Below are 26,924 nucleotides of genomic sequence, written 5' to 3' on the forward strand. Positions count from 1 at the left end.
ACGGACTGCTTTCCCACAAGGTGTGGCTGTCGGAAAGGTAACCATTGGCCTTGGCATTTGATAACTTCATATAAAATGCCCAAATGCTACTCAGTGCTTCTGAGTTGAAGCACTGAAATCTTTATCCATATACAAACAAGAACCCAGAGACTTCAAATAAACCCATAAAAGCATTCTTGAAGAAACTCATGTACACTAAAAAGCGAGGTTACAGAAGATACTACACCAAGTTGCTCCTTCCTATACTGATACCACTGTAAGGATTGTCCCAGTGTGTTATTTCATTGAAGGACTGGGCTGTTTATTCATTTTCACAAAGAAGCCTATAACTGGATTTGGAGTATAAGCTACAAGTATAAGGAGTGTAAGGAAAACATCCGGTGGCATCTGTGCAGAAAGAAAAGCCATACTCTTTTCTTGATACAGCTCTGCAAATGTCAATGTGGCAGCTAGAAGCATAATACCGAAGAATTACAAGAGGAACAATCTCAAGCATGTGCATCCATTTCTATCTTCTCTCTTTGGTTTGGGCTTGTTTTGCCCCCATTGATGAAGCTCTCCTTTCCCTCAAAAAGTTACATAACTATTGACAGATCTTGCTAAATCTTCCTGAAACACAATAAAATAGGAGAACTTTTGCAAAGGAAATAAAAGTACATCCTGAGAAACATTGAACCAGATGATGAGGCACCCTTATGAGGTGCATGGGCCCTGCAGCCCTGGTAATTAGCTGCTAGGTTGAAAGATCAACCCTGGAGTGTCTCCAGGAATCAGAGCATCACCTCTTGCTCTCCCATTAGGAAAGGATCCTGGGAATCCAAAGAACAACTTCACACAACAGATTAAGATCTGAAAATCCTAACTGGCACCTCATTTGTTTGTATAACTTACCAAACAAAGCCACTCTACTGATATGTTACGGAAGGGCAGAAGGGTACTGTAATACAGAACTCCAGTGTTAACATCCACATATAAGAAAAATGGGTTTGCACACTGAAAAGTAGGGAAATGTGGATTTTTTTTCTCAATATTTTTAATATTTTTATGACATGATGCAAAAAACATTGTCATTTTATATTAAATATAGTATAGTATTTTTCACTTAATGGCTATTTTTAAACTATTTTGTTTTCTGCAGTGATTATTTATTCATCCATGTACTCCAAAACCTCTTTTCTTAAGAAATACATTTTAGCAGTAAAGAAAAAACTGAAGTTGGTTAGCAGTAAGAAAAGAAAACAGAAGTATTTACAAAACAGATTGCTCCCAGCTGCTGGAGAACTACTTGATTTCTGCATGTTTGAGTTTCTCCAAGTATTTTTTCTGTAATTCCCACAGCAAAGGACTCTGGAGCCATGGTGAAGTTATGTAAAAACCCACCACACTGAAACAACAGCTGTTTGTTTTCGCTAATAAAAAAACCTCTGAACTGAAAAGTGACCATAAATAGGCACAACATACTCTTCAGACACACAAAACACAGAGATTTCAGTGGGAATTCTGCCACATTTAGCACAGGATCAACTGTAATACTGCTCTTTCACAGGGAGTATCAAGGAGGAAACGAGCTGAACACAGGAAAATCCCACAGGATGTCCATGTGATTGTTCCGTACCCAAAAGACAGGAAGGAAACTTATGTGAAGCAGTTTCAGCAATATTGCTCGGAGTGACTAACAGTTTATGGAATGGCTCCAATAGGAAAAAAAGCCAAGAAAACATTCTCACACATGAAGATGAGTGTGAGAACTTTGTTTTGTGAAGTTGGGAGAGGAAATAAGAAAAAATTTCTCAGAAAACTACGGCATTGTAAAAGACTCTGTGGGGAGGTGGTGGTGTTCTGCCTCTTCAGTAGATGTCTTCAGGTATGCGCCAGCAGAAGTAGAAGAAGAGCTGTGCAAGGTTCTGGGAGTTAACTCTGGTGTCTACCTAATGTACCAACAACACGTTTAGTCTTGGGAGACCTCTCTACTCCCTCCAGGCAACTGCAGGGCAGGAGCCATAGCAGAAGGCATCTGCTGGTCCTACTTTGAGGTTTGGTTGTTTGCTACCATTGGAAGTAAACAACAAGATCTGGACTCTAATCCCAGCAGGCTCAGTTCCTGTTTGCCTGCTGGTTTATGCATATTCCATTAGAGCTCTGCTACTGAGACCAGACTCTATAGAGACACTGTCCACACCTCAAAGAGCACCATCTCACTTGTAAAATAATATTTAAAATAATCCTGGTGAAATAGTTCAGCATTAAATCTCAGGCCTATTAAAAATCAAGGTTTCTGAAGTTTATTGTTAAATTCCATGTTAAAAAAGTAGTTGTGGGGTTTGCTCATTATATTTACCTTGTAATTAATCTTCTTGGCAGCGGTATCAGAAAGCAAATATATCCTTTTAATCAATTAAGGTCTTCACTTATATATTCCAGTTCCATATTAAACCCTGTTGCTTCAATTACTTTATCAATAATACATGCACAATTATGTTCCATAAACCAGTTTTTAGAGACACTTTGTGAAAAAAACATGCAACTGCCCCCAAATCAGTTTCCAAATCCAATAATGTAACTTGAAATACAAACTTGTTGATCAAGAACTACAAAAGCAAAATAAGAGAAAATTATCACACAAAAGCACTTGAACTAAGTCTATTGAAGTAAAAAATCCAAACCAAATGATCATTTAGGATATGCTACAGATTAAAAAAGTAGTTATCATGTTTGACTTAGTATTTACTTAATCTGTTTTAAAACTTCTGATATTTTAGTGGACTGGCCATCACTCACAGAAGTTTAATAAGGCATGAAATCTGAAAAAAAGCAATTTATTTTTCCAACACCACGTTACCTTTTTATGACTCAAAAAGTGCTTGAATTGACAGGAAAAAATGCAGTTTTAAAAAATTATCTCAGAATGCAGTCATTATTCTACTGTCTGATCAAGAACATCTCCCAAACACTGCGTGCTGCTCAGAAAGTTTATTTCACTAAAGGAGAAGAAAAAATAGGAGGGAGTATTTCAATGCTGTGTGTGATTGCGGCAAAACTGCCCTGTTATAAAACACTACACAGGAATACAAAATTTCGCCTCACTAGATCATAACAGAAGTGTAAAAAAGTCAATGTTCTGTCTATAGAAACTGCCTATGTCATGTGCTTTAAAGAATGATGAAAGAAAAATATAATTCACCTGAACAATTTGGCAGTGTGATACACACAAAAAGAAATAAAGACAATACTTCCCAAACCTTTTGCCTGCACCCTTCAGCAGTAAATGTCTCTATTAGTACTTCATATGTCAGGTTGGAATTATGAAATTTATTGATGACTAGTTATTAAATTATTTAGCCCACAATACACTACATTTCTGTATTTGTAATAAAATTTTAGGTGTATTACATTAAAAACCTCTTGATATAAATTTAAATTTACACTGAGTATTTGTTCTTAAAAAAAAAGCTACTTTATAATTGTGCCTTTTTAGGATAGACATCTTCTCTTTTTAGGCAGTTTTCAGGCCTGTTGCAGAGTTTTTAGTATTTTTAGATTATGAAGACCTATAGTTGCAATATAATACATTAAAGTTTCACAGAAAAGCCTCTTTTCAACCAGCTGAATAATATGGATATGGTATAGCCCTGTCGTACACTGTATCTACAAGTATATCCGTGGTACAGGAAAAACAGCATGGGCGCATAAGTCTTCCAAAACAGGTGAATGGAATCTTTCAGCTTATTAATCATAAAACTGCACATATTATTTGTCTTCATAAGAATATGTTTTCAAGATGAGGACAATTCTTCAGTAGGCCCTCCTGGTATTGTATCTTTGGCACAGTCTAACAAAAATCTCATTGCATTTAAGTAGTTAAAAGTTTGGGAGGATTTCAAGATATAAAAAGCAACATAGACCCACACTGACCTCCTTCACAAATTCTCTCATCATTAAAATATTATTTAAGATAGTTCTAACTACCTTCACATAAATTATTTAATGCAAAATATGCATACTCAAATAAAAAGTAAAGCCATTATATTTTGGAATTATCAAGGCAAGAAACAGGAAACAGAAGAAGTGAATACTTACCTGTTTGGAGGTTAAAAGGAGTTTGGGAATGTTATAAATATTAATACAGGACAGTCATTGCAAATGCTACATTCCTTGTGTCTGCTCTAAACTTTTGTAGCCTTTAATGTAAATCATTGAGCTACATTTGAGCACAAAGACGGCTGAGAATGCTCAGAGACTACAGAACAAAGACTGCAGATGCAAGTAATTTCCATGTGTAGAGTAAGACAGTCTACAAAAAACATTTCTCACAGTTCAGCTTTCCTTTCATGCTTTCATAAACCAAACTCCATCCCCCTCTTACAGCTGAAAGATGTAGCATAAAACATGCATTCCCAGTCTTGCACATATGCTTAGGTACCCTATGAAGATTAGATTATCTGCAAAGGTCTTACTGTGTCTTTCAACAGACGGTAGATTTCCTGGTTATATTGGTAGATCTCTTGGTTTTGCTTCTCATTCAACTAACAGCAATCTTCACATTCATTTTATTTTACCCTTTCTATTTTGTAGCACCATAGGCCTCTACTAGGTGATCACTCCTGACGTAGTCACAAAGACTTAAACTTGCAAGCAGAGAGCTTGCAAAAGCATTAAATACACAAACAAATACATTAAATAAATCGAAACAAATATGCAAAAATAGTTCAGATTCATAAAACAAGGAGTGTTGCATAGGTGTTCCTTTTAGGTAGTGTCTCTTCAGAGGCTCATAAGTAATCAATTTACATTGAATTTGAAATAAGCATGAGCACGATAGGCAGAATACAATATTACAAAGATTTTCCTTAAAACTAAGTATATAAGTTGCACCCACTGTTTTCAATGGCAGCAGACTTCGCTGTCCATTAGTCGCAAACTGATATTAGCAGTTGTAACTTGCTTAAACTTTCCCAAGTTTTATTGCTCAAAATGAACTGATTTGATAACCAGGTTATGCAGCTTTAAATTTCACTTTATTTTTCAAGTTATTTTACTTATTTTTAGAAAATATTATTCTTTAGCTCAGGCACGTTTTTATTTACGAACAGATTTTGCTTATTAGATTCTCACACTACCATGGTATTCCATTTGACATAAAAACCTAACAGATCTTAAAGAAATGTAATTCAACTCATAAAGAGATTATATGCTTCCCCTAGATTTAACTTTGCTCTAATACAAACTTCAGTATTCTGGGCTGGTGTTTTAAGACTGCTGTCTAAGAAACCTAAAGAATATTTGTTCTGAATGTGTTACTGCTAACTATATCACCTTCAAACTTGACTCACAAACACCTATTCATCTCATGCACTTTACTTACTAAAGTCAGGAGTTAGACCAAAGACAAATTTGACCTAAGATTTAGAGCACCGGTACAACAACCAGACAAAGCTGTGCAGTCACATCAGATGACACTGCTAGGTATAATCTGAAATACAGTCAATACAGCCAATTTTGTTGACTTTCTTTCAGAGAAAATGTAGGTGCTAATCCTTTTTTAAGACAAAGCACCTAAAGGACCTGCACATCGGCCAACTGAAAGACTGCACATTCTGAATTACCATTCCCATTTAATAATTTTGTCCAGATTTAGCAGATGGAAATGAGAACAGCTATTATAAATGTGAAGTAATCTTATTTACTCAGATTTTTACACACATGCAAAACCACCTATCCATGGGTTATAGGCATTTTGAATACTTGAAAATTCCACACAATCAAGGCCCATAAATAGCTAAAGTGTAATCATAAAACAACTATCCAAACAACTATGGAAACTGAGGAACTCAGTAAAAAATAGAAGATTTCCAAAGGATTTCCAGATTCCAAAGTGCACAGATTACTCCACAGACAGCATAATTCAAATAACTCAAGCTGAATATTATCATACTCTCATAATTCACTGTACAAACAGATATTGCACTACCATCATCTACTGAATGGTTTTCATGCATAGCCCAATATGCTTGTACTTCTAGTAACAAAGAAACTGTAGCCTTCAGTTGATAAGCTTGTTTAATTATGGAGTTAAAAAGCCTCCGCACAAAGCATGGCTGTAATTTTTTTTTTCCAAGTGATCAATGTTTTTGATTTGCCCAAACATCTGGGCAAATTCTGAAAGAGAAAGACTGCTACAAAGTCTTAGACATTTTGGGAAGGAGCTCATTATTTCCAGATCTGCTAGAGCTGATCATTTACATGCTTGTTACCTCAACCACTATACTAGTTAAATTTTATTTATCTCCACAGTCTTGCCCAAAAGAAGACACGTAGCACTTTCATTGTTCTCTGATTTGATGACTCACATATATCCTTTGAATTCAGACTACTTTTTAATTAATTACTATAATTATAATAAAAATTTCTTGTACATAAAAGTGAAAAGTTATTGTGCTAACACCATTTCAGTTGTTTGCATTAGAGCAGGCTAAATAAGCGGACAACATTTATTACCCAACTTATTTTATCATAAATGCAATCCATTACAACAATAATGGAAATATTGTACCCCTTTTAACATTCTACTCGAGCTTTATTCTGCCTGCTAGCAATTCTAGTTATGAGCTTCATTGTGCCAAGGACAGACCAGTCTTTTCCAGTCACTTACCCTCTGACAGCATGAATAAGTCTCAGTGATGGATAGGCGGTTCGCACCTTCAATTTATTCTTAAGGATTAATGCATTAACCCATTCCACATGCTTCTCTCCACCTTTGACCATGAAAGCAGGGATCCAGAGGACACTGTCATTCAGCATGGACAGTCTATGCACAAATTTTTCTCTGTCACTCTCATTCCGAAAGCCTCCAAATGCTCTTTGTACAACTGATGGGTTCATGGTTATAAAATCAGATTTAGTTCCCACATCGGCAGCAAACTCCACCACAGGAGCTAGATTGCACCTGAAGAGGAAGAAATTAATGGAAAATGAAAATAAATATGAAATATTAACTCAGAAAAATATATGCATGAAGGGAAAGCTGAAAATGAACATGCAAGTCCATATCAATTTAACATCAGAAAGAAATACCAGTGATAATAGGGATGATAACATGCAGAGTTTTACCCAACATGGACACGCATTAGACAATTTGAAAAAAAAACCATTAAACATACATAAAGCTGTGAGGAAAAACCAAAGTTTTTTGTACATTTGAAAACCATGTCATCATGCTTTAAAATGCATCAACAGCTAGTAGTACATATTAGTAAGACTGTGCTCTCTATGACACCTATTAACTTTCACTAGTGTTAATCTGTCAACACGTTACCAATAGGTCACACTCAAAGGAAGTCATGCTAGCCAATTAAAGTATAAATGATACAGGTTAGTCACAGCATTTTTTTACAATACACTATTAAAATATGTTTTACAAATGAACGTTACCCCATGTTAAATGAATTTTTGGCATTTTGGGTTTTGCTATTGTCACTGCAGCTGACTGCATGTTTCAAAAATTAGTATTTTAATTTCACTTAGAAATTGACTTCTTTTTCCTTGATGTCTCATTTTCAAACCTCGTTTAATTTTGTAGTAGTTTTGTGCTTTTTTCTAGGCTTGAGAAAAAGGTCTCATCAAGCCTTTTTTTCAGCAGTTTTTTACCTCACTTATATAAATACATATATATGTAATCACACAAAGATAGTATTCTTCATGGGCAGCATTGGATGCGGGTGACAAAATGCAACTCAAAAACTATTTGTGATGTCAGTGATTGAAACGAATCACCTCCACAACATCCTCAGTGAATTAGCCTGTGGCTGGTATGCCCCAAATAAGTATCCCGATACATCAAATTTTCACAATGTAACAAACTGCTCTGTAGAGATGAAAGATGCAAAGCAGCAATGTGGGTAATAGGTACTTCAATACATGTGCATGATATTATACTTTGAATATAAATAGTGTTCCATTAGTTCTGCAATTATTTTCTGGTACATTAAACTTTTTACGTCAGCTTATGCCCTAGCATCTTCTAATGGACAGATCTCCAATGTCATATAAAAATAACTGAAGTCAGCAGGGCAATATTAACATCACCTGATGACCTCGTCCTGATTGATAATACTAATTCCTCACAACATAATTTTCATTCTGTAATTATCAGCTAAAGTTTGTGGTACTGTCTTCTTCAGAGAGAAATGTTCTGAAGACCATAAAGCCTTCTATGACAAAGTAACCTGCTTGGTCGACGACGGCCAAACACTGGATGTTGCTTGACTGGATTTCTCTAAGGCTTTCTGTACCGTTTCCCACCTCCTCCTCCTAGAGAAACTGATGCATTATGGTCTAGACAAGTGGCCTCTGCAGTGGCTGGGGAACCGGCTGACAGCCATATCCAGAGGGTAGTGGTCAATGACTCCTTTTTCAACTGGAAGGCTGACACTAGTGGGATCCCCCAGGGATCGATGTTGGACCTAACTCTGTTCAACATCTTGATAGATGATCTGGATGATGGTATTAAGTGTATCTTGATGAAGTTTGCTAATGACACCAAACTGAGTGGGGAAGTGGACACTTCAGAAGGGAGAGCCACCTTGCAGGATTACCTGGACAGAAGAGTGCGCTAACAACAACTTTAAGAAATTAATCAAAGACAAGTGTAAGGTTTTGCACCTGGGAGAACATAATCCAGGAGTGCAGCACAGGCTGGGATCCACCCAGCTGGGAAGCAGTTCTGTGGAAAGGGACCTGGGTGTTCTGGTGGACAACGAGCTCAAAATGAGCAAACAGTGTGCTGCTGTGGCAAAGGTCAACAGGATGCTGGGCTGCATCAAGGGCATTGCCAGCAGAGACAAAGAAGACATCCTGCTGCACTCAGTGTGTGTCAGTCCACACCTGGAATACTGTGTTCAGTTTTCATCCCTGCTATACAAAAATGATGTGGACAGGCTGGAGAGGATCTAGAGAAGGGCCACAAAGATGATCAATGGACTGGGAAGTTGCTATATGAGGAATGGCTGAGAGAATTCAGCTGGTTCAGCTTTGAGAAAAGCTGGCTTAGTGGAGACTTCATCACCATGTTCCAGTATTTAAAGGGTGGCTAAAAAGGAGACTCCCTTTTTGCAAGGAGTTACATGGAAAATATTGGGGATAACGAGTACAAGTTACTCTTGGGGAGATTCTGATTGGACACAACAGGGAAATCTTTGCCGTGACAACAATTAGTCATTGAAATAATCTCCCCAGTGAAGTGGTGGATTCCCCAACGTTGGACACTTTTATGTTTCAGCTGAACAGGATGCTGGGCCATCTTGTCTAGACTGTACTTTTGCTAAGAAAGGTTGGACCAGATGATCCTTGTGGTCCCTTCCAACCTAGTATTCTATGATTCTATGAAATGAAACTTTTTTTTTTTTTTTAAAGTTGTCATTGCTATATCAAGTCTATCAGGAAGAATAATAGAAACTGTAATTTACTGAGATTCCTCTTTCCCACATGCTGCATTACAGACTGCAACTATATGATTGCTTACAATTTTACTCAAACCCACAATCTTCCATTCGTTCTTAAAACAACTTCAGTATTGCCTTCATCTCAGTCTACCTACAAGTATCTGGGCTGCAGGTTAAAGCTGAGCCAGACAAACTTGCTACGAGGTTACTGAGAATATGAGAACATGTTCTAATTACCAGTCACACATAGCACTGAAGATTTACTTAGGCAATTAAGCAACCACCTGTAAATATGAGCATTGAGAATATAATCCACATATATAAAGGTTTGTAAACCTCCTTCTCCTGAACCCAGGCTACTGACTCTTTCCACACAAAATGATTAAATGTGGCTTCTCCCAGCAGAAAATAAATTTGCAAAATAATAGCTCACATGAGTTCCTTTGGTGTCTTTTTTTTTCCTCGCCATCACAATTCACTGTAAGTGTATTTTTTTAAGACCAATATGCTTATGGCTATTTTTTTCTATATAATTTTGTTTCAGAAACTCTAGCTCCTTCTTTTTTCCCTTGCACTAAACTAACAAATAATTAGAGTAATTATTTGCTGTGTTACTTCTTCTAAGCACTGTCTATAGTAGAAGTGTTCAGAAACTGGTCTAACAATACAAAGATTGGTACATTTGGGAGAGAAGGTTAGGAAAAAAACCTAAGTGGGAAATGTTCCTAATCTGGGTGATTGGTAGTATCTTAAGCAATAACATGTAAGGTACTTCAAATTAATGCTGCAGTCTTTGTTCTTCCCATGACATCAGCACAGATCATACCTAAAACCTCAGTGCAGCCATTTCAGCAGGGTAGTCTAAACTTACTATTAGGCATCAATTATGTGATTTAGGTAATCAATAAGTTTACAGGGCCATGTAATTTACATACTATTCACGTATAATCATGATACTGAAAGGCAAATACACATATAGAAAATATTCATAGTAAAAATGTGGAAGTTACCACACATGAGCTTTCAGTGTGACAGCATAAGATTTTCAACAGGAACATGCACTGCAATGCTATCACTAAAAAGAGACCTGAGGTAAATAGGAAAAATCAGTTCATGTCTGAAATACCACACAGTATTTGGGTATCTGCAGAATAACTGTGATCCTAAGATACACAGACCTGAAAGTCTCGGTGACTGAAAACATGCTTCTTCCAAAACTGTCTACTGCATATATTAGTTACAGAGGGATATTTTAAGAAAAAAAGTGTGGCGGGAAAAGAACCAAACTGCCAATGGCTGGGGTTGCATGCCAAGAGAAAAGATTGAAGAATGGAGTAAGTGCTGCTATACCACACTTACACCAGAGTAAAACAACCCTGGGTTTGCTGTGAATCCTTTATGGCCCAAATACCTGTAGCATACTTAGTCTTTTATACAGCAGAGCTTAACATAGAAAATAATGAAACCATATTCACAAAAATACACCCAAATTAGGTCAGTTATTCCACAGAGATTCAGTTGAACTTGCCTGGTCACTAATAAACATACAGCTCATGTACATGCACACAAATGTCTAATATGTAATATTATTAGGCCATATGTTATTCTTCAACTTAACTTTAAACAAAAGTCATAAAATTTATTTGAGTAAAAGTGATCACTATTTCCATTTTATTTTACATTGAGATCTAGAATAATATTATTCATAGAGTGATAATAGAAAAATTGGCCATGAATCTGTACACTTGTTAATCCTTTAACAATCTGTGCATTTGAGGTTTACAGGTTGAAATAAATATTTAGAAACCATGCTAAAGTCCAAGCTACAGGAAAGTGCTATAAAAATGTGCTTTGTTACATATCTTCTCCTTGTAGAGCAAAGCCAAAAACAACTATCACAAAATATTAACCACTTACACTCTGAGAAGCCAAAAAATGAAAATTATATTGTTGCTGGTAGACATGATATTAAACCTCTTGGAAACATAACATATTATCTAAACTAGAATCAATAATGCACACTCTTTCCTGAATAGTCTGCAAGCTTTAATATTTGGGTTCATATCCAGATTCCTGCAAGAATCAAAACTGCAATCTCAAATTCAGAGATTGTTGACATTTTAAGAAACACTTGCATGTGAAAGTAAAATTTAAGGCTCAAGAACACAGGAAAGAAGTTAAGTTCATGGCAGCAGACAACCTAGCACTTGGAGTACTCTCCACCCAGTTTACTTGCACGAAGTACAGCACTGTAATACCTGTGTATACATAACACATAATTATACCTGGTTCTACAAATAAAGGTGTGCAGCAGCACTGTTATAACCTTCACATACACCCCCAAAAAGGGAGATTTACAAAAAAACTCCATGCACAAAGCTACTACCTCCCCCTGCTGAATCTAATTATTAGTAAAATATATGGATTCTCGTATGTTCTGTATGCTTGTCTGGCTCCTGATAAAACTGAAATTGCTTCAACTTAACTAAAAGGATACAGATTGGCAGGGCATCACCTGACATATCCTACTTCATCCTAGTCATTATCCTCTGCATGACAAAATAGAGAATGTCTCTTAAGAGCTGCAAGCTGTGTAAAGGCTCAGCATAATTATGGATTCTATTCCGAAAAAGGAATCACAGCTGTCTTTTAAATGTGCCATGTAAAATATACCATTATTGACCTGATATCCCCTTTTATAACACAAGTCCAGAAGAACCCTGAATTTATGACTGATTTCACTTTAGTCAGAAGATGCATTTTTGGAACATGATCTGCTAATAAACTTAGTTTCTTCTTGTTGCCCGAACTAGTACCTATACCAGGATCACTACCTTCTTTCTTCCTAGCATCTTCCTTAATGCCAGTGACTGAAATGCAAGTTATCCTGACACAGCACAGGGAAAGGTGTAATTGGTATTTTAGAAACAGTAGCAAAACATATTACTTACATCTTTACTGTTAAGTGCTTGCTGCAACATTACGCATGAATTAGAGAGTTTTACTATTCTTTCCAATACCATTACTTTGACACCAAAATAAAGGAATTTCTATCCCTGAAAGTTTGTTGCATATGAAAAAGAAGAACTAGAGCAGTGAAATATTTAGAATGATATTTTAACATATATTTTAACAATATTTTACTATTCTGATATGGGAACTTTAGAACAGTTCTGCAACACGGTGTGGACAGAAAGAGTTAAAAAACCGTTATTATCCTTGCAATAAATTTAGACAAAATGATAGTTTTCATTGTTTTGGAGAAGCACCTTGTGGTCCTGTGTTTGGAATGCAGAAAAAGCAAGAGTTTGAAAATTCAAAAATGAAGAAGAGCAAAACCCGCAATGCTTAGACTGAGACTGTTCTGAACATTAGCACACCTCTTAATTGAAACACTTTGTCAACGAACAAATGCATTAATGAAGCTTTCTTGCACTTGAAACTGTTCAGAAAACTACTGAATTAAAAGCACTGTATTATCAACAACAGGAATAACCAACTTTAAAATAATTTTATCCTTTTATCTCAGGATGATTATAGAAAGAGTCAGGTTAAGCATATGTGCTCTATGTTTGGATGCTCATAGGACACTATTTAAGAAATCACTTTGGAATGTCTGATCATTCATATATGGGTTTACAGAATCCACTTCCTACTAATGTTTCCTTAGTCTTCTATGTCCTTAAGTCTCCTCCCATATCACCCATTGAAGATCTTTTTTTTTAAAAAAAAAAAAAAAAAAGTTGCACCAAAGTGGGAATTATAAATTATAAATGCTTATGGAGGGTACACAGTTCTGTGGTCCACCAGAATAGGTAGCACCAGGTGCTACTGACTAAGCATGAGATTCAGCTTCCTAAGATTTCTCTGTATCAGTTCTCACCCCTTGACAGGCTGTCTGGAGCAGCAGTCATGCAAGGACTCTTCCAGCAGCTGAAGAAGTCATGAGTTGAATCCAAAAAGGGAAAATGTGGCCACAAAAAGTAAGGCCTTCTTCAAGGTGCCCCTGAGGTGGAGGCTACCCATGTCTAACTTGACTGGAAACACCAAACAGCTACACTGATGCTCCCCCTTTCTCAGGCACTCAAATCACTGAGCAAATGCATCTGGAGACAATGGCTTTCTGGCTTTCTTCTGCTTTCATTTAATGTTTCAATGTAGTGTAATGATTTGTAGGAAGAGACAGAGGTGCAAAAATAGAGTTGACACATTTGAGAGATGAGAAAGGTCTAATGAGCTACTCATGATATATTCAAATGTTATTTTTAAGTGAAGAATCATATTTTAAAATAAGTCTGTTAAACTGGCAACTTTGCTTTCAACATATCTCTGGTATCTCTGGTTCTGAGCATCTAGGTCTACTGGCACAATGGTTATGCTCCAAGCAAGGTGTATTAAATAAATATTTGGACATAAAAGCTGATCCAAGGTATAAAAAAAAACTAAAGTTCCAGAATATAGGTACGTTGATATCTTCAATATTTTTATTCTGACAAATTTATGATTTTTTTTCCTATCAGCACACAGAACAAAGATGCTACTACCACTCTCTGCTAACATATTAATATTATCAGAGAAATTTAAATCGTTTTTCTGAAATTAGCAACCACACCTCCATGGTACAGAAGGTCTGTCCTTCTTCCTGAACAGATATGCTGGTTTCTGCTCACCTCACAGTTGCTTGCCCACAAAACCAAGACATCAGGAAGAAGTCAAACAGAGTATGCTCCTCTTTGCATAAGATAAAGCAACAAATCTGCTAAAGGGCTACACATTTTTTCCATGTCAACTTCACTAACTACAAGAATTGCCACGTTAAAAAAAAAATGAAAGTCAAAGGGCACTGGAAAAATTAACAGTTGCATTTGCCCGGTAAAATTCTATCACCAGTGATGACAAAAATATTCAGCATGATTCCTAGATGCTGACAGAGTTGGTAGGAAAACAATAGGAGAAAGAAGAGTTTTAATATACAAACCACACACTTCAATCCAAAGAAAGAAGAAATCAATATCCTCTCATGGCTGTTCCTTGTCAGAGCAGCCCTAAGCTTATTCAAACAGCTTCACTCAACAGGCCTGTTTTCCATATAGTCCAACTGAAATGACAGGGCCTTTTCCAGAAGAAGGAAAGAAAGCAAACCCCTCAAGATTATTTACCAGGTTTGGGGGATTTTGTTTGCTTTGTTTTTACCCAAATAACTGCAAAACTCTACTTGGGCTCTCCTTCTGAAAATTTCCCATAATGAATCAAATTAATTAAATAGAATTCCATTAATTAAAAAATCTTCTGATCTTTGACGTTCAAATCCTGAACTCAAAGCTGAACAGAATTCATTTTGGTATTTATTCGTTGCCAGAAGTAATTCCAGGAATCTGAGAGTTGGTACGTGGCCATGTTTAGTATTGTTATTTTACATTTACCTATAATGCAGTTATGTATTTCAGGAAGCCCTATCTAACTACTGTATTTCAAAATGTACCACTTACTATAACAAGTTAATCTGTTCTGTAAGATGTTAACAGCTAATACAGACAAGGCATGAGAACTTCAGCATGAAAAAGGGTAGACAATGAGGAAATAAGATGTAGTGTATTTAAATCTCACAGGGAGTGAGCACCATATATCTGACCCAACAGCTAGAGAAATAGCTGAGAAAGGAACCACGCAAAAAACAGCTCCTGCAACAGCACTGTGCCATTTATAAATCTTAAATGTAATCTGGTTGATTATCTCATATTTTCATTGTGATTTATTTTATGGAATCAGAGATTTTGAAATGGTTCAGACCCTTTCTGGGTATAGTATCAAAATGCAGCAGGCTTTTACTCACCACTACAAATGTAGTAAGAGGTGCAAAGATCAACAGTCACTTTAAAGGGTGTAAAAACATAAGAATTAATAAGGAAGGGAATATGAGAAACAGGAAACAGTTTATAGTCAGCACAGCGGTTTTTTTTTAATAGCAGAGGGTCTCCTTGCTTCCTGTTTTCACTAGATGGGTCACACATTCTAATGTCAAAATAAGCGTGACTTCACTAAACTTGTGGAATTAATCCATTTTGTCTTAGCAGAAATGTCCCTTGACTCCTGATTTCTGATGCCATGAGAACAAATAAGGCCTTATGTTATCAAGCAATTAAAGCCAAGCCACTTTAAAACATTCAGTAATACAGTAAATCTGCTTATGTTGACAAGATACGATCTTGCTTGCAAAAATTAACCTTATTTATGCACTTGCAGAGATGTCTAAAGAATTGCATTGTTTTACTTGTAAAATTTGCTGACAGAATTATATCTTGGTTTGTAGGCATGCTTATTATTTAACTCTAGCTTAGGTGCCTGTTTTTAAACATTTTTCATAATAGAAGTATTCTAATTATCCGCTGTTTCTATTGGTTCAATGGTCTTTGACAGGCATTGTTATATAGAAGCTACTGAATACACTGGAGTATCTCAAAGGAAGATGGACTGTTGTTAGTCACTTTGGATGACTTTCAAAGACATTGACAAATACGATCAACCTTAAAATAACTAAAGTGCTAGGTACTGACATTCTTTTTTTACCCTTAATAAAGTATATGTTCTGTTATTACTAACATCTTCATATCACCTTCACAGGTCCATTAAAATTCAGTATATTGAGTTTATAGTACTGTAAGACAAATACTACTGGATGTCTGTTGTGCCCTCTCCGCTTTCATAGATCTTCACTAACAGTTTTATCATTAAATGAATGATATTTTTGGTGTTAGATCTAACTTTAGATCTGCTGCTCTAAGTAACAACTCTCTCAACAACACACACTTTTAGTGTTTCAGATGTCAAAAAGAACATACGGTACTATCAAAATCAACTGGAAAATACATTTAGCCACAATAGTATGACATACTTGTCGTAGCATGTAGGCATAACACTCAGCATAGGATGTTCTACAAAAACGTTGTTCATCAGCCTATACACATAGTTGCCTATAGTACAAACAGTAACTGCTTTTCAGAACCCCATCAGGTGGTGAGTAGAATGAGTGCATTTTACTTCCACAGAAATCAGCTGAAAGTAAAGGCAGTAACAGAATATCACGGTACATTTTAATACCAGAATCCTAATATCAATGGAGGGCAGTGGTTACCAAGTATGCCAGTACCATTAGATCATGTGATTACATATCATGTCGCATACAATTTTTTTTCAATGCAAGAAGAGCAATGTAGAAAACTGTAACTCTGAGGAATGGTTTGCCTTTTTCTTTAACTTGAAATACAAATGAATTAATTGCTATTTACTTAAAGCAGGTGTTATGTACCTATGCACCCATCCACACATACAAAAATAAATATAATATAGTTTAACCTATGAAATAATCTGTCAACTTCTAAGATGTTTTAACTTTGATTTGTAAATCCGAAAGTTTCACTATATTAAAACTCTCTGTAGGCTGCAGGGTATAAGTATTCTATTCCCAGAACCTCATAAGGATTATTATCTGCAATATCATCAGACTAACTAGTTGATAATACTGATCACTTCACTAGTCATACACCATATGAGAGATGTTTGTCCAGTCTAAATAACTGATTAGCAACATAAACTTCCTGATGCTTTCATTAAGCTTTACCATTTTTCTTTTATTCATACACAAATCTTTAAGAATATTATCTGTACTCCACATGGGTTGAATTAGTTAAAATCTCCTAGCACCTGGTTTCATGGCTAGTTGAAACATGGGGAAGAGCATGATTTAAGTATGTACCTTGCTTCCTGAAAGAAAATTTTCATCTAGAAAACCTATTATCTAAATTTTTCTGTAGTCCTGTTAAATGAATCAGATCTAATCTTTGAGAGAGCAAAAAAGCATGCTATATGCTAAATGTAGTTCAAAAATGCGGTATTTATTTTTAGATTCCTTTGCGATAAGGATGTGTATTTGAAATACTACTGGTACTAGCAAAACAAATACGGAAAATGAAACAGTGGTGTTTTATTGCTTCAGTTGCCACTTGCTAATACACCTTTCAGATAAAATAGAACTTTCATGCAGATATCCTGTCTTGATTTATGCACTGAAAAAATATATTTCTTATGTTCCATAGCCCTTTTTTTTTGCTACCATCTTTCTTCAAAGTGAGAAAAGACAAATAGCTAGCAATGACAACTCATTCTATTTTGTTTTCTGTCACTGCCCTTTCTGCCCTTTCACCTTTCTCAAACCAAAACAATTGAATATTCTGCTTCAAAAGCAAGAGGACCTATCTGTTGCTCAGCCTTCTCAATATAACGTCTGGCTGTCGAATGAAGTCAGATATTCATCTTTATTTCCTGTCAATATGTGAAGTCGAAAGGTATTCTACTGTGCGTACTTGAAGACTGAATAAAAAGTGAATCATATCAACATTTTTGCCCAAACTGCAGGGATGTAATTTAATGGCAGCCATCTGGTTCAATAGCACTACATCACACTGAAATTCTATCCCATGTTGCATGTAAGTAACGTAGTAATTTACAACAGCACATCTTCATTGGCCAAGAGCTAAGAAAAAATATTTTTGAAAGATAAAACATTTAGCATTTATTCTACCAAGGACTACTTAATATTTGTTTTGCCTGGAATAAAAACAAACAGCAAAAACGGGTAGCGTAAACCTCTCTTCTCTGGCCCTTTTTTATTTTCACTGTAAAAATAATCCTCTTGTCAATAATACGGGCATGTATTTAAATTTGGGGAATCACACAGTGGAAGATACCATTTCAGATCAATTTCAGATAATGCCTGAAATTTGTATCTCAGATTAAAACACTTCTCCCAGCTTTTGTCCAAGAAATATAGCAGGCTGTAACTTCAATAGCAGACGAAAACTTACCTTATAACAAAGTCATGGCTATCAATGTCTTTTCCACATCCACTGTCCAGAAGGATGCCAGAATTCCCAACAACTGCACAGTTTTTAAATCGACGATTTTTCATTGGGGAAACTTCAGGGAGAAGGCTGTGCAAATCCTGAGAAATGTTTAGGGTGCGACGTCTGTCCAGTACATAATGGATTACATCTCCTGGCTTGAAGCTACTTTTCACCACTGAGACATCTCTTTCAGCATCCAAAAATCGAAGAATGTTCTTTCTGGGTTGAGAGAAAAATGCACAGATAAAACCCAACATTCAACTGCTTTCATGGAGTCTATCCAATAGTAATAGAGTCTGTACAGACCATACAACATAAAGCAGAGGGTAGACAGTGTCAAACAGACTAAGGCCATTTCCCATGCTCTAGGATGGAGTTAGAGCAAAGCTGTTAAGACAGAGTTCAAATCTTGGTTACAATATTAAATGTAAATACTACAGCAATAAAGTTTAATTACTTCCTATGAACACGGGCTCTGAGAGACGAAGGGAAACTAGAAGGAATACTATTTTTGAGTATTTTACAAAACTTTGGAATAAACACATTTGAAAAATAATGAGCACAGTTTGTTTTCATAGCAACATATTTTAATATATGAGGTATATGTGATTTAGAAGATAAATGTCCTACTACAATCTCATCTCTCACAAATCAGCTTGGTTCAGGAATGGCCATGTTTTCTTACAGGTTCTTACTTCAGCATAATAATAACATACTCAGTTTAGCATCAACTTGCTCATAATTAACTTGAAATAAGAACAGCCTTTCATGCCACTTTAAACAAAAACAGCTTTTAAACACTGCAAATTAAATTACTGCAGCTCAGGGTCCACTCAAGCTGTGATCTGAACTCATAGAAACACTTAAAAACCCTACCATGTTTTAAATCAGGTCTGTCCAATCCTTTATTTTGCCTCTCTGCAAATTATTGTTTAAACTATTAGCCAGGTTCAGATACACATGATCAAGGCATGAGGGTTTAACAGGCTACCATGTGTTGAGTGAACTACAGCAATTAAACAGTTGTATACTCCAAGTCCACAGCAAGTAACAGGTGAAGAATGTCCGCTTAAATGCCAGCTGAAGAAGTCATGGTTATTGTACCTGCTTATGAGGGTGAGGGCTGGGGTCTAAAAACTGACACACTTTCAATACACAAGTTCAAAAAAAGATACTATGAATGACTGCAGTTTTCACTACACACTTATCCTTGGTATAAATAGCTGGGAGGGATTCCAGACCAGAGCTGCAGGAGCCACGCAAAGCCTTACAAGCTTGTGTCTGTCCCTGCCCTGCAAAGCACGTAGGTTTGTGAAGAGGTATAAAGACCGCATCTGAACTTAAGCACACTCTGAAGTACAATACACTTAAGGAACACCCGGGGAGCGCTGAGCTGGGCAGAGTGTTTACATGTTAACTCAAACAGAAACATTTGCCTCTGCAACTCTAAAAAGACAAGAAGAAAACCAGTAACTTTACATGTTCCACTGCTATCTTCAGGTAAGGTGCAATTTAAAAAAGAATAGGCATTTTGTTGAGTAAGAGAATGCTATTTTTACATAGTAAGCTTTTAGAACAGAACTTCCTTAGAGCAGATCAAAACAGGAAAAGGTAACTACAGATGCCACTCCAGTAGTTGCAACACCCACTGAGAGGCATAAAGGAGAAATAATCCCTTGTAAGTGAAAATGGATTAACTATAAGAACACCATGCTTACCAGCCAGTTTGTGTCCCTCAAGAGGGAAGAATATGTCTGAACCAGTGACACAAAATACTTATCCTCGAACTGACCTTAAAAGTGTTTCCTCTCTTCTCTTAAACTAGGACAAAAAGAAAAAAGCAAACAAAACAAAACTAAACTAAAAGGGAATAAAATCTTGGGCTGTTTGTTACAGCTGTCGTGTGAATGAAACAATACCAGAGCAAAAGCAGCTTGTGCTGAGGCATATGAGGGACTCAGCATAATGGAGCAGGACAGAAAATGTTAAAATCCCAATTGTCTAATGCTTTTGGTAAGGCTAGGCAAGGAACTTTTGTAAAAGAAACTATGAAGTTTTGCAAACAATGCCAAAAAAAAATATAAAAGCACATTGACTTCCATTATTAATTCAGTTACTTACAGTCAAAAGTTATCTATCTATCTGCTCACAGAAGTCTTCCAAAGGTTTTCAAGGGGACCTGAATTAGATTCAGATAATCAACCACTTATTTAACAGAGCTGAAATTTCAAAATGTCTATGGAATTTATTTTTCAATAAAATTTTGAGATGGGCAAGTAACTGAATCCTAATGTCTTCTCACACATTTAAAAACATCTTCTTATCTGAAGTTGTCAGTAGCATATTCATTAAAATATATGCACACATATTACAGTACATATAAGAAACCGTGTATAAAAGATGTGTAATAATGCTAACATTTAAATACTTATATTGATTCATCTCACTGTACCCAGATATCTTTTAATACTGAAAGAAATATGATTAAGAATGCCTCATGCTACTCTTTTAAGCTCCTCTGTGCTACTGACTCATCTGTACCATGTGGATAGTACTACTTCTCATTTTCATGTAACTGCGAAGAGAAAAAAAATACTAAAGAGTATGACAAAAATTGAAAGTACAAACATGAGTGTCTAAGTTAGTCTTGATGCTACTTGATAAGAACTTGTTTAAACATCTGTTCTGCCCCACAAAGAGCACTGAAAATAGCACAAGGTTATTTTGATTAAACAAATGTAAAAACAATTTTAAATACGTGCTAATCCACATCCAGCTGCATATAAAATTCAAAAGTAAAGTCAACTAGATGAAAGAAAAACCAGCACGAATTTTAGTAAACCTTGAAGCAAATGTGTTCTGCAACCTTAGGCTAAGAAGTGTAAAGAAACTGTTTTATTTGAAGTGATCTTCAAATTTTGAAGAATAAAACTGTATGTGGAGTGTGGCCTGAGCTCTTTGCCGTCAGGTGATGCAGACGTGGCTCACCCTTATCTGAAGCCAAGCAGCTGTTTGTAACATGTTCACATGATTCAAGGAAACATAATGTCACAATCTGTGGTTGTCCTAGGGTATTTCTTTCTATAGCCAGAAACAGATGTTCCTAGTATTTAAATACCAACTACAACTCCCAGTTATCTGATAAAGTACATGTAGCAGAGAGCATTTCCTCTGGAAAGCTTTCCAAAGAAATATATAAAAATTATATTTATATATAAAGAATATAAAATATAAAGAATATAAGTATAAATATAAAAATATAATTTATAAATATATATTTGTTCGGTGCAACAGTAATTGTGGTTTTGGACCGTGAATTTTAAATCATTATAAATAGGCTCAAACACATCTCTATTAATCAAAACAAGAACCATTACAATAAACACATTTGGTCAATGAGAAATAAGTTTGTTTATTCCTGTAGCCTAAAAATCTCTGCTTTGGGATTCAACAAACTCTTGGAAGGCGTTTTCTGCATGCTGCTGGTTGAGGAAGCATTTTCCCTGCAAAAAGTCATCGAGATGCCTGAGAAAGTGGTGGTTGGTTGGCGAGAGGTCAGGTGAATATGGCAGATGAGGCAAAACTTTGTAGCCCAATTCGTTCAACTTTTGAAGCGCTGGTTGTACAACGTGTAGTCGGGCGTTGTCGTGGAGAAGAACTGGGCCATTTCTGTTGAGCTATGCCGTCTGCAGGCATTGCAGTTTTCAGCGCATCTCATCAATTTGCTGAACGTCCTTCTCAGATGGAATGGTTTAGCCGGGATTCAGAAAGCTGTAGTGAATCAGACAAGCAGCAGATCACCAAACAGTGATGGTGGCCTTATTTTAGTTCAAGTTTGGCTTTGGGAGGTGCTTTGGAGGCTCTTCTCGGCCCAATCACTGAGCTGGTCGTCGCCGGCTTTCATATAAAATTCACTTCTTGTCGCACGTCACAATCTGATCGAAGAATGGTTCATTGTTGCATAGAAGAAGAGGAGATGACACTTCAAAACAACGATTTTTTTTTTTTTTTTTTGGTCAGTTTATGAGGGACCTGCTTATCGAGCTTTTTCACCTTTCCAATTTGCTTCAAATTCCGCATGACCATGGAATGGTCAACGTTGAGTTCTTCGGCAACTTCATGTGTAGTTGTAAGAGGATCAGCTTCTATGATTGCTCTCAAATGGTCATTGTCAACTTCCGATGGCCAGATACTACACTCCTCATCCTCAAGGCTCTTGTCTCCTTTGTGAAACTTCTTGAACCACCACTGCACTCTACATTCATTTGCAGTTCCCGGGCCAAATGTGTTGTTGATGTTGTGAGTTGTCTCCACTGCTTCACAACTAATTTTGAACTTGAATAAGAAAACTGCTCAAATTTGCTTTCTGTCTAACATCATATTCATAGTCTAAACCAAATCTAAAATAAACAGCAAGTAGTAAGTCAGCAGCAAAAAAAATTTAAAGCAAGAAAAGCGAATTAAAATAATGTATAACGTAACCACATTTATTTAAGAAGGTATTCAAATATCAAATCGCAAATGTCAACCATGCAAAAACCGCAACTCCTTTTGCACCAAACTAAGATTACTCTGGGGCAACATGGTCACATTTTTCTATTTCTGTGCACTTTACTGGCTTTATTTTGTACTGTAGTCTTTGTACTACACAACTATTATTTAATGGCAAACTCTCCCTCCTCTCCCTCAGAATTGTGTGGATTAAGGAAAGAAAATATATCGCTTATACATCTGACTTTTATGATTACAAATAAATTTATATTTTTAGACCACTGAAATGATCTCCAACACTTTTCCTGGGAAAATAATTCCTTTCAAGCACAGCAGAAATCCTCACTGCTGGGGCACTTGGTCTTGTCTGGACCCCAGCCATGAGGGGAAGCCCCTGAAGTGCATTGTCAGTGTCCAGGATGCTGGGCAAGCTCATCAGTAACCACATTATGGAAAGAGAGATCAACTAAGTGATTACCTAGTCCATGCTCTGCTCTCACTGAAGATGTGCCTTTATCTACATCATTCCATGCCATGTTTATCTAATACACTTCTCACAACCTCCCATGCTGAGGACTCTGCCAACTCCCCACAAAGTCTACATCAGCGCTTCCCTAGCCTTACCAGCAGCACAACATTCCTTGAGATAGCTCGGATCATTCCCAGAACAACTGAAGCCTGTTCTTGCTCCTCATACCTTGCCTGTGGAAGACAGACTATTCCATAGTCTTGACAATAATCTTCATTTACCTGAGGTTGTCCAACTTTTAAAAAAACTTTTACTTTTGAATTGGACAGATCATGTGCTATATATCTCTGTCCCCTCTTGTTGCTTTCCTGCAGGCTTTCTCTGATTGATTCACACAGGTCTTCAAACAACTTGATTTTCTAACCCTAGCAAGTCCTGATGCTGCTTCCCACTCCCCAGCTGGAAGGCAGAAGGTGGTCTCAGCTTTTGAAATCACCAAGTACTATGACCTAAGTAAAGCATACATTTTGCCAGTTGAACTAGTTTGATTTAAAAAAAAAAAAAAACAAACCAAAAAAACAAGCAAAACAAACAAAAAACAAAACAAGAACGAACTGTGTGACAACACAAGGTCACAGCCTGCCCTTCTAGATGGCTACAGTTCCTGTTGGCCTCCTGAGAAGGCAGTGGGGATTGTGAATGTCCACACCCATACTGGGTTTGGCTTCAGTCTGAATGAAAGGGAGTTTTAAGAAAACATCTTCAAGGAAAGCAGCATTTAAAATCACAGAATCACACAGCAGTTCAGGTTGGAAGGGGATTCTAAAGGTTATCTAGTCCAACTCACAATCTGGATTTGTTAAAAACATGCCTAACTACAACTAACCATGGAAAGGTTCTTGTCATTCCCCAGTCCATGCAAGACCACACAACCAGAAACGCTGTAGTAGGGGAAGATGCTGCCTGGCTCTGCCTCCATTCTAGCCCTCCTTGTGCCTTTCAGGGCACCCTACTCTCCCTTGACTGGAAAGGTCACTTCAGCAGCTGAAGCATGTACCAATTGGGCACAAATCTTCAGTGAGCATGCAAAAGGAAAAGGGGGCTCTTAAATAGAGTGTGACCCAACTACTGCTTGCCATATGAAGGCCAGTCATACATCTGCTTTTCATTAAGTTAAGCAAGTTAGTGTCAAAAAAAGGAGTTAACCACCCCAGCCAACAATAAACACTGACCTTTCAGTTGAGGCAAGGGTCTAAGGAGGCAAAAAACACTTAAAGTTTATTATTACTATATTATGATTGTATCATGACTAGAGAGCCCCAGTTTACATGTCTTAGAGACATGGAAGATCTGAAATAAACAGTGCAATTGGCCCTAAAATGTTGCTCCAAAAGCTTCAGAGCAATTGTACCACTCCATTGCCAGCTCAGTATTTACTGCTTCCACTTCAAGGGCTTGTCATAGCTGTTTCTTATCAACTTGAAAGATAAACAATGATAATAATCTGAACCCTTCTAAGAGGGAAGTTGCACTTTTTTTTTTTTCCCCATGATGCTGTTAACATCTTACAGGCTCTCACACTATTCTGACAGGAAATTTCCACTCATCGAGTTCTCTGTTACATTGCAGAGATATTTACATTCTTTATTTTTTTATTTGTTTGTTTTCATCTTGTCTTCCTGCAATTCAAAACCTTCATCTGCTCCTTACAACACAAATGCCCTTGTTTAATCAAAAACAAGCAAAAGAGACACCAGACTTTAGTTTATTTCACATGGGTCACAGATGTGCTGGCATCAATCCTGTGTAGAAGGTTTTTCCACATAGGTTTGTACCATCTCAGTCACATCTCTCCTTCCTGCAAGTATGGCCTTCAATACAACTGAAATTTTGTAGTTTCCATAACTGGAAAACCTTTACATTGCTACAGAGAGTAGAAAGGACTTCTGACACAAAAGCTTGCAGATGGTAGATTCTCTCTCTTCTTCATGACTGAAATAATTCAGACAGAAGGGGAACCAAGCAAGCAGTCTTCTTCCATTGGGCACACGAATTACCAATTATTCTTCAAAGACATTGTAAGCAATCAGAAGGTAATATCAAGTTGGAAAAATTATTCTCCCAACAGACCAATCGTGATTGGCAAGGCACTATATTTGCTACAGTTTCAAGTAATTAAAAATATCCATAATTTCCACCTAGTCTAGGTTTTTCTTCTAATGCCTACTTAACATCTCCAAGGGGCTGCTGTTCTCCCAAGAGAGCTGCTGCACTCCCCCGACTGCTTCTTCTGGCTGCAATTTCCCAGAGAGCACCTTGTGACACCACAAAGCTAGTAGAAGCTTTTCATCCTCCCCTGGGGTCTTGATAAAGGAGCTTTTTCACTCATTGACTCCTATCTGAGCCTGGCCTTACCAAGAATTCATAGGACCTTTGAGGCTGATAGACTTGCCACTAACCTGAGCCAGAGATGATGTCCACGGTCAACAAAGTAAATAACAAAGCATAATATTCCAGCTGTCAGCCACCTAGGTCCAGACATAATATTGATCAACAGCTCTCACACAAAGTAAAACTCACTATCAAATATTTTCTAGATTTTAAAACTACTAATGTGGGTGTTAAGCTGACATAAGACACAAAAGTAGCTGCCATTCATGGATGTTTTATGTATTAGGAAATGTCTTTATGCTGTACACTAATGGTTTCACAAATTATTTCTCCACTGCTAAGAACTGCTAACTTTGCTTTATTCAACAGGCGCTAGCTTTTTTGTTATTTCTCTCTTACCATTAGCTGCTATGGTCAACCTCACATGAGACCACCACTGTTCATATTAATAGTTGCAATATTAGAGTATGAATCATCTTTATGGTCTACACGGCACATGTAATGTACTTTGGAGGGCTGAAGAGTTAGCTTAGCCATCAGAACACCCTATAAGATTGCTAGACACATTTTAATCTAGTCCTGATAGGTCTCTAAGCGTAAAAACATGTACGGCTAAGATGTTTCTTACTGCTGTGACAGGAAACAAAGATGTACAGCAAACTGCCTGTAAAAGTGAAAGAAGAACGCACATTGTTTAGTCAGCATTGGAATGGAACTCATATCACAAGTGGCTACATGTGGCTTCATCAGGGAAAAGCATGTCAAACTTCCCTCCCTCACCACTGAGTACCGTAATTGAATACAATACGCAGTTTAGCAGATTTCTTAAAATGATAAGACTGGCTGTTAGCACTGATTCCTTTCATACAGTTTATATCAAATTTTAGCCCTAAGTCACATTAATCTAAAACCTTTTACTGGTTCAGTGAAAACACCTGCTTACTGTGATGGTGTTCATGATGATGGTAGCTATTATATTTAATCTCAAAACAAGACTAGCAATGCGGACATCTAAATAATGTCAGCTCTTTGCTGTCCACTGTACAGAAAATCTTTACGCTGATGAAGTTGGACTTTTACTGCTTAAACCAGTGCACAAGATATGTGTTTTTCTTCACTGTACTACTGAGACAAAAAAAATGCTTCACTGCACAATTTTTAAAAACTACCACATAATCACATCATGATTCTTCTTAAGAGCACATTAGTAATTTCTAAAATGAGAGAACTTTTCCC

The 26,924-nt window shown here is 36.7% G+C and overlaps 1 protein-coding gene across 11 annotated transcripts in view; it reads right to left on the minus strand.

Moving 5' to 3' along the window:
• Window positions 1-26,924, minus strand: part of ST8SIA4 (ST8 alpha-N-acetyl-neuraminide alpha-2,8-sialyltransferase 4) — a 134,165-nt gene that overhangs the window by 98,257 nt on the left and 8,984 nt on the right. For all 11 annotated transcript variants that reach the window (XR_011736684.1, XR_011736683.1, XR_010653203.2 and 8 more), the window contains exons 3-4: window positions 18,299-18,556; window positions 6,650-6,943 (exon numbers count right to left, since the gene is read on the minus strand). Coding sequence is in view for 8 of the 11 variants with exons in the window: in XM_071802666.1 (XP_071658767.1) it covers window positions 6,650-6,943; window positions 18,299-18,556 (552 nt within the window). In the remaining 3 variants the exon portion in view is untranslated. The remainder of the gene's footprint in view (window positions 1-6,649; window positions 6,944-18,298; window positions 18,557-26,924) is intronic.

The sequence above is a fragment of the Patagioenas fasciata genome, chromosome Z (genome assembly GCF_037038585.1).
Source record: "Patagioenas fasciata isolate bPatFas1 chromosome Z, bPatFas1.hap1, whole genome shotgun sequence".
Taxonomy (NCBI): Eukaryota; Metazoa; Chordata; class Aves; order Columbiformes; family Columbidae; genus Patagioenas; species Patagioenas fasciata.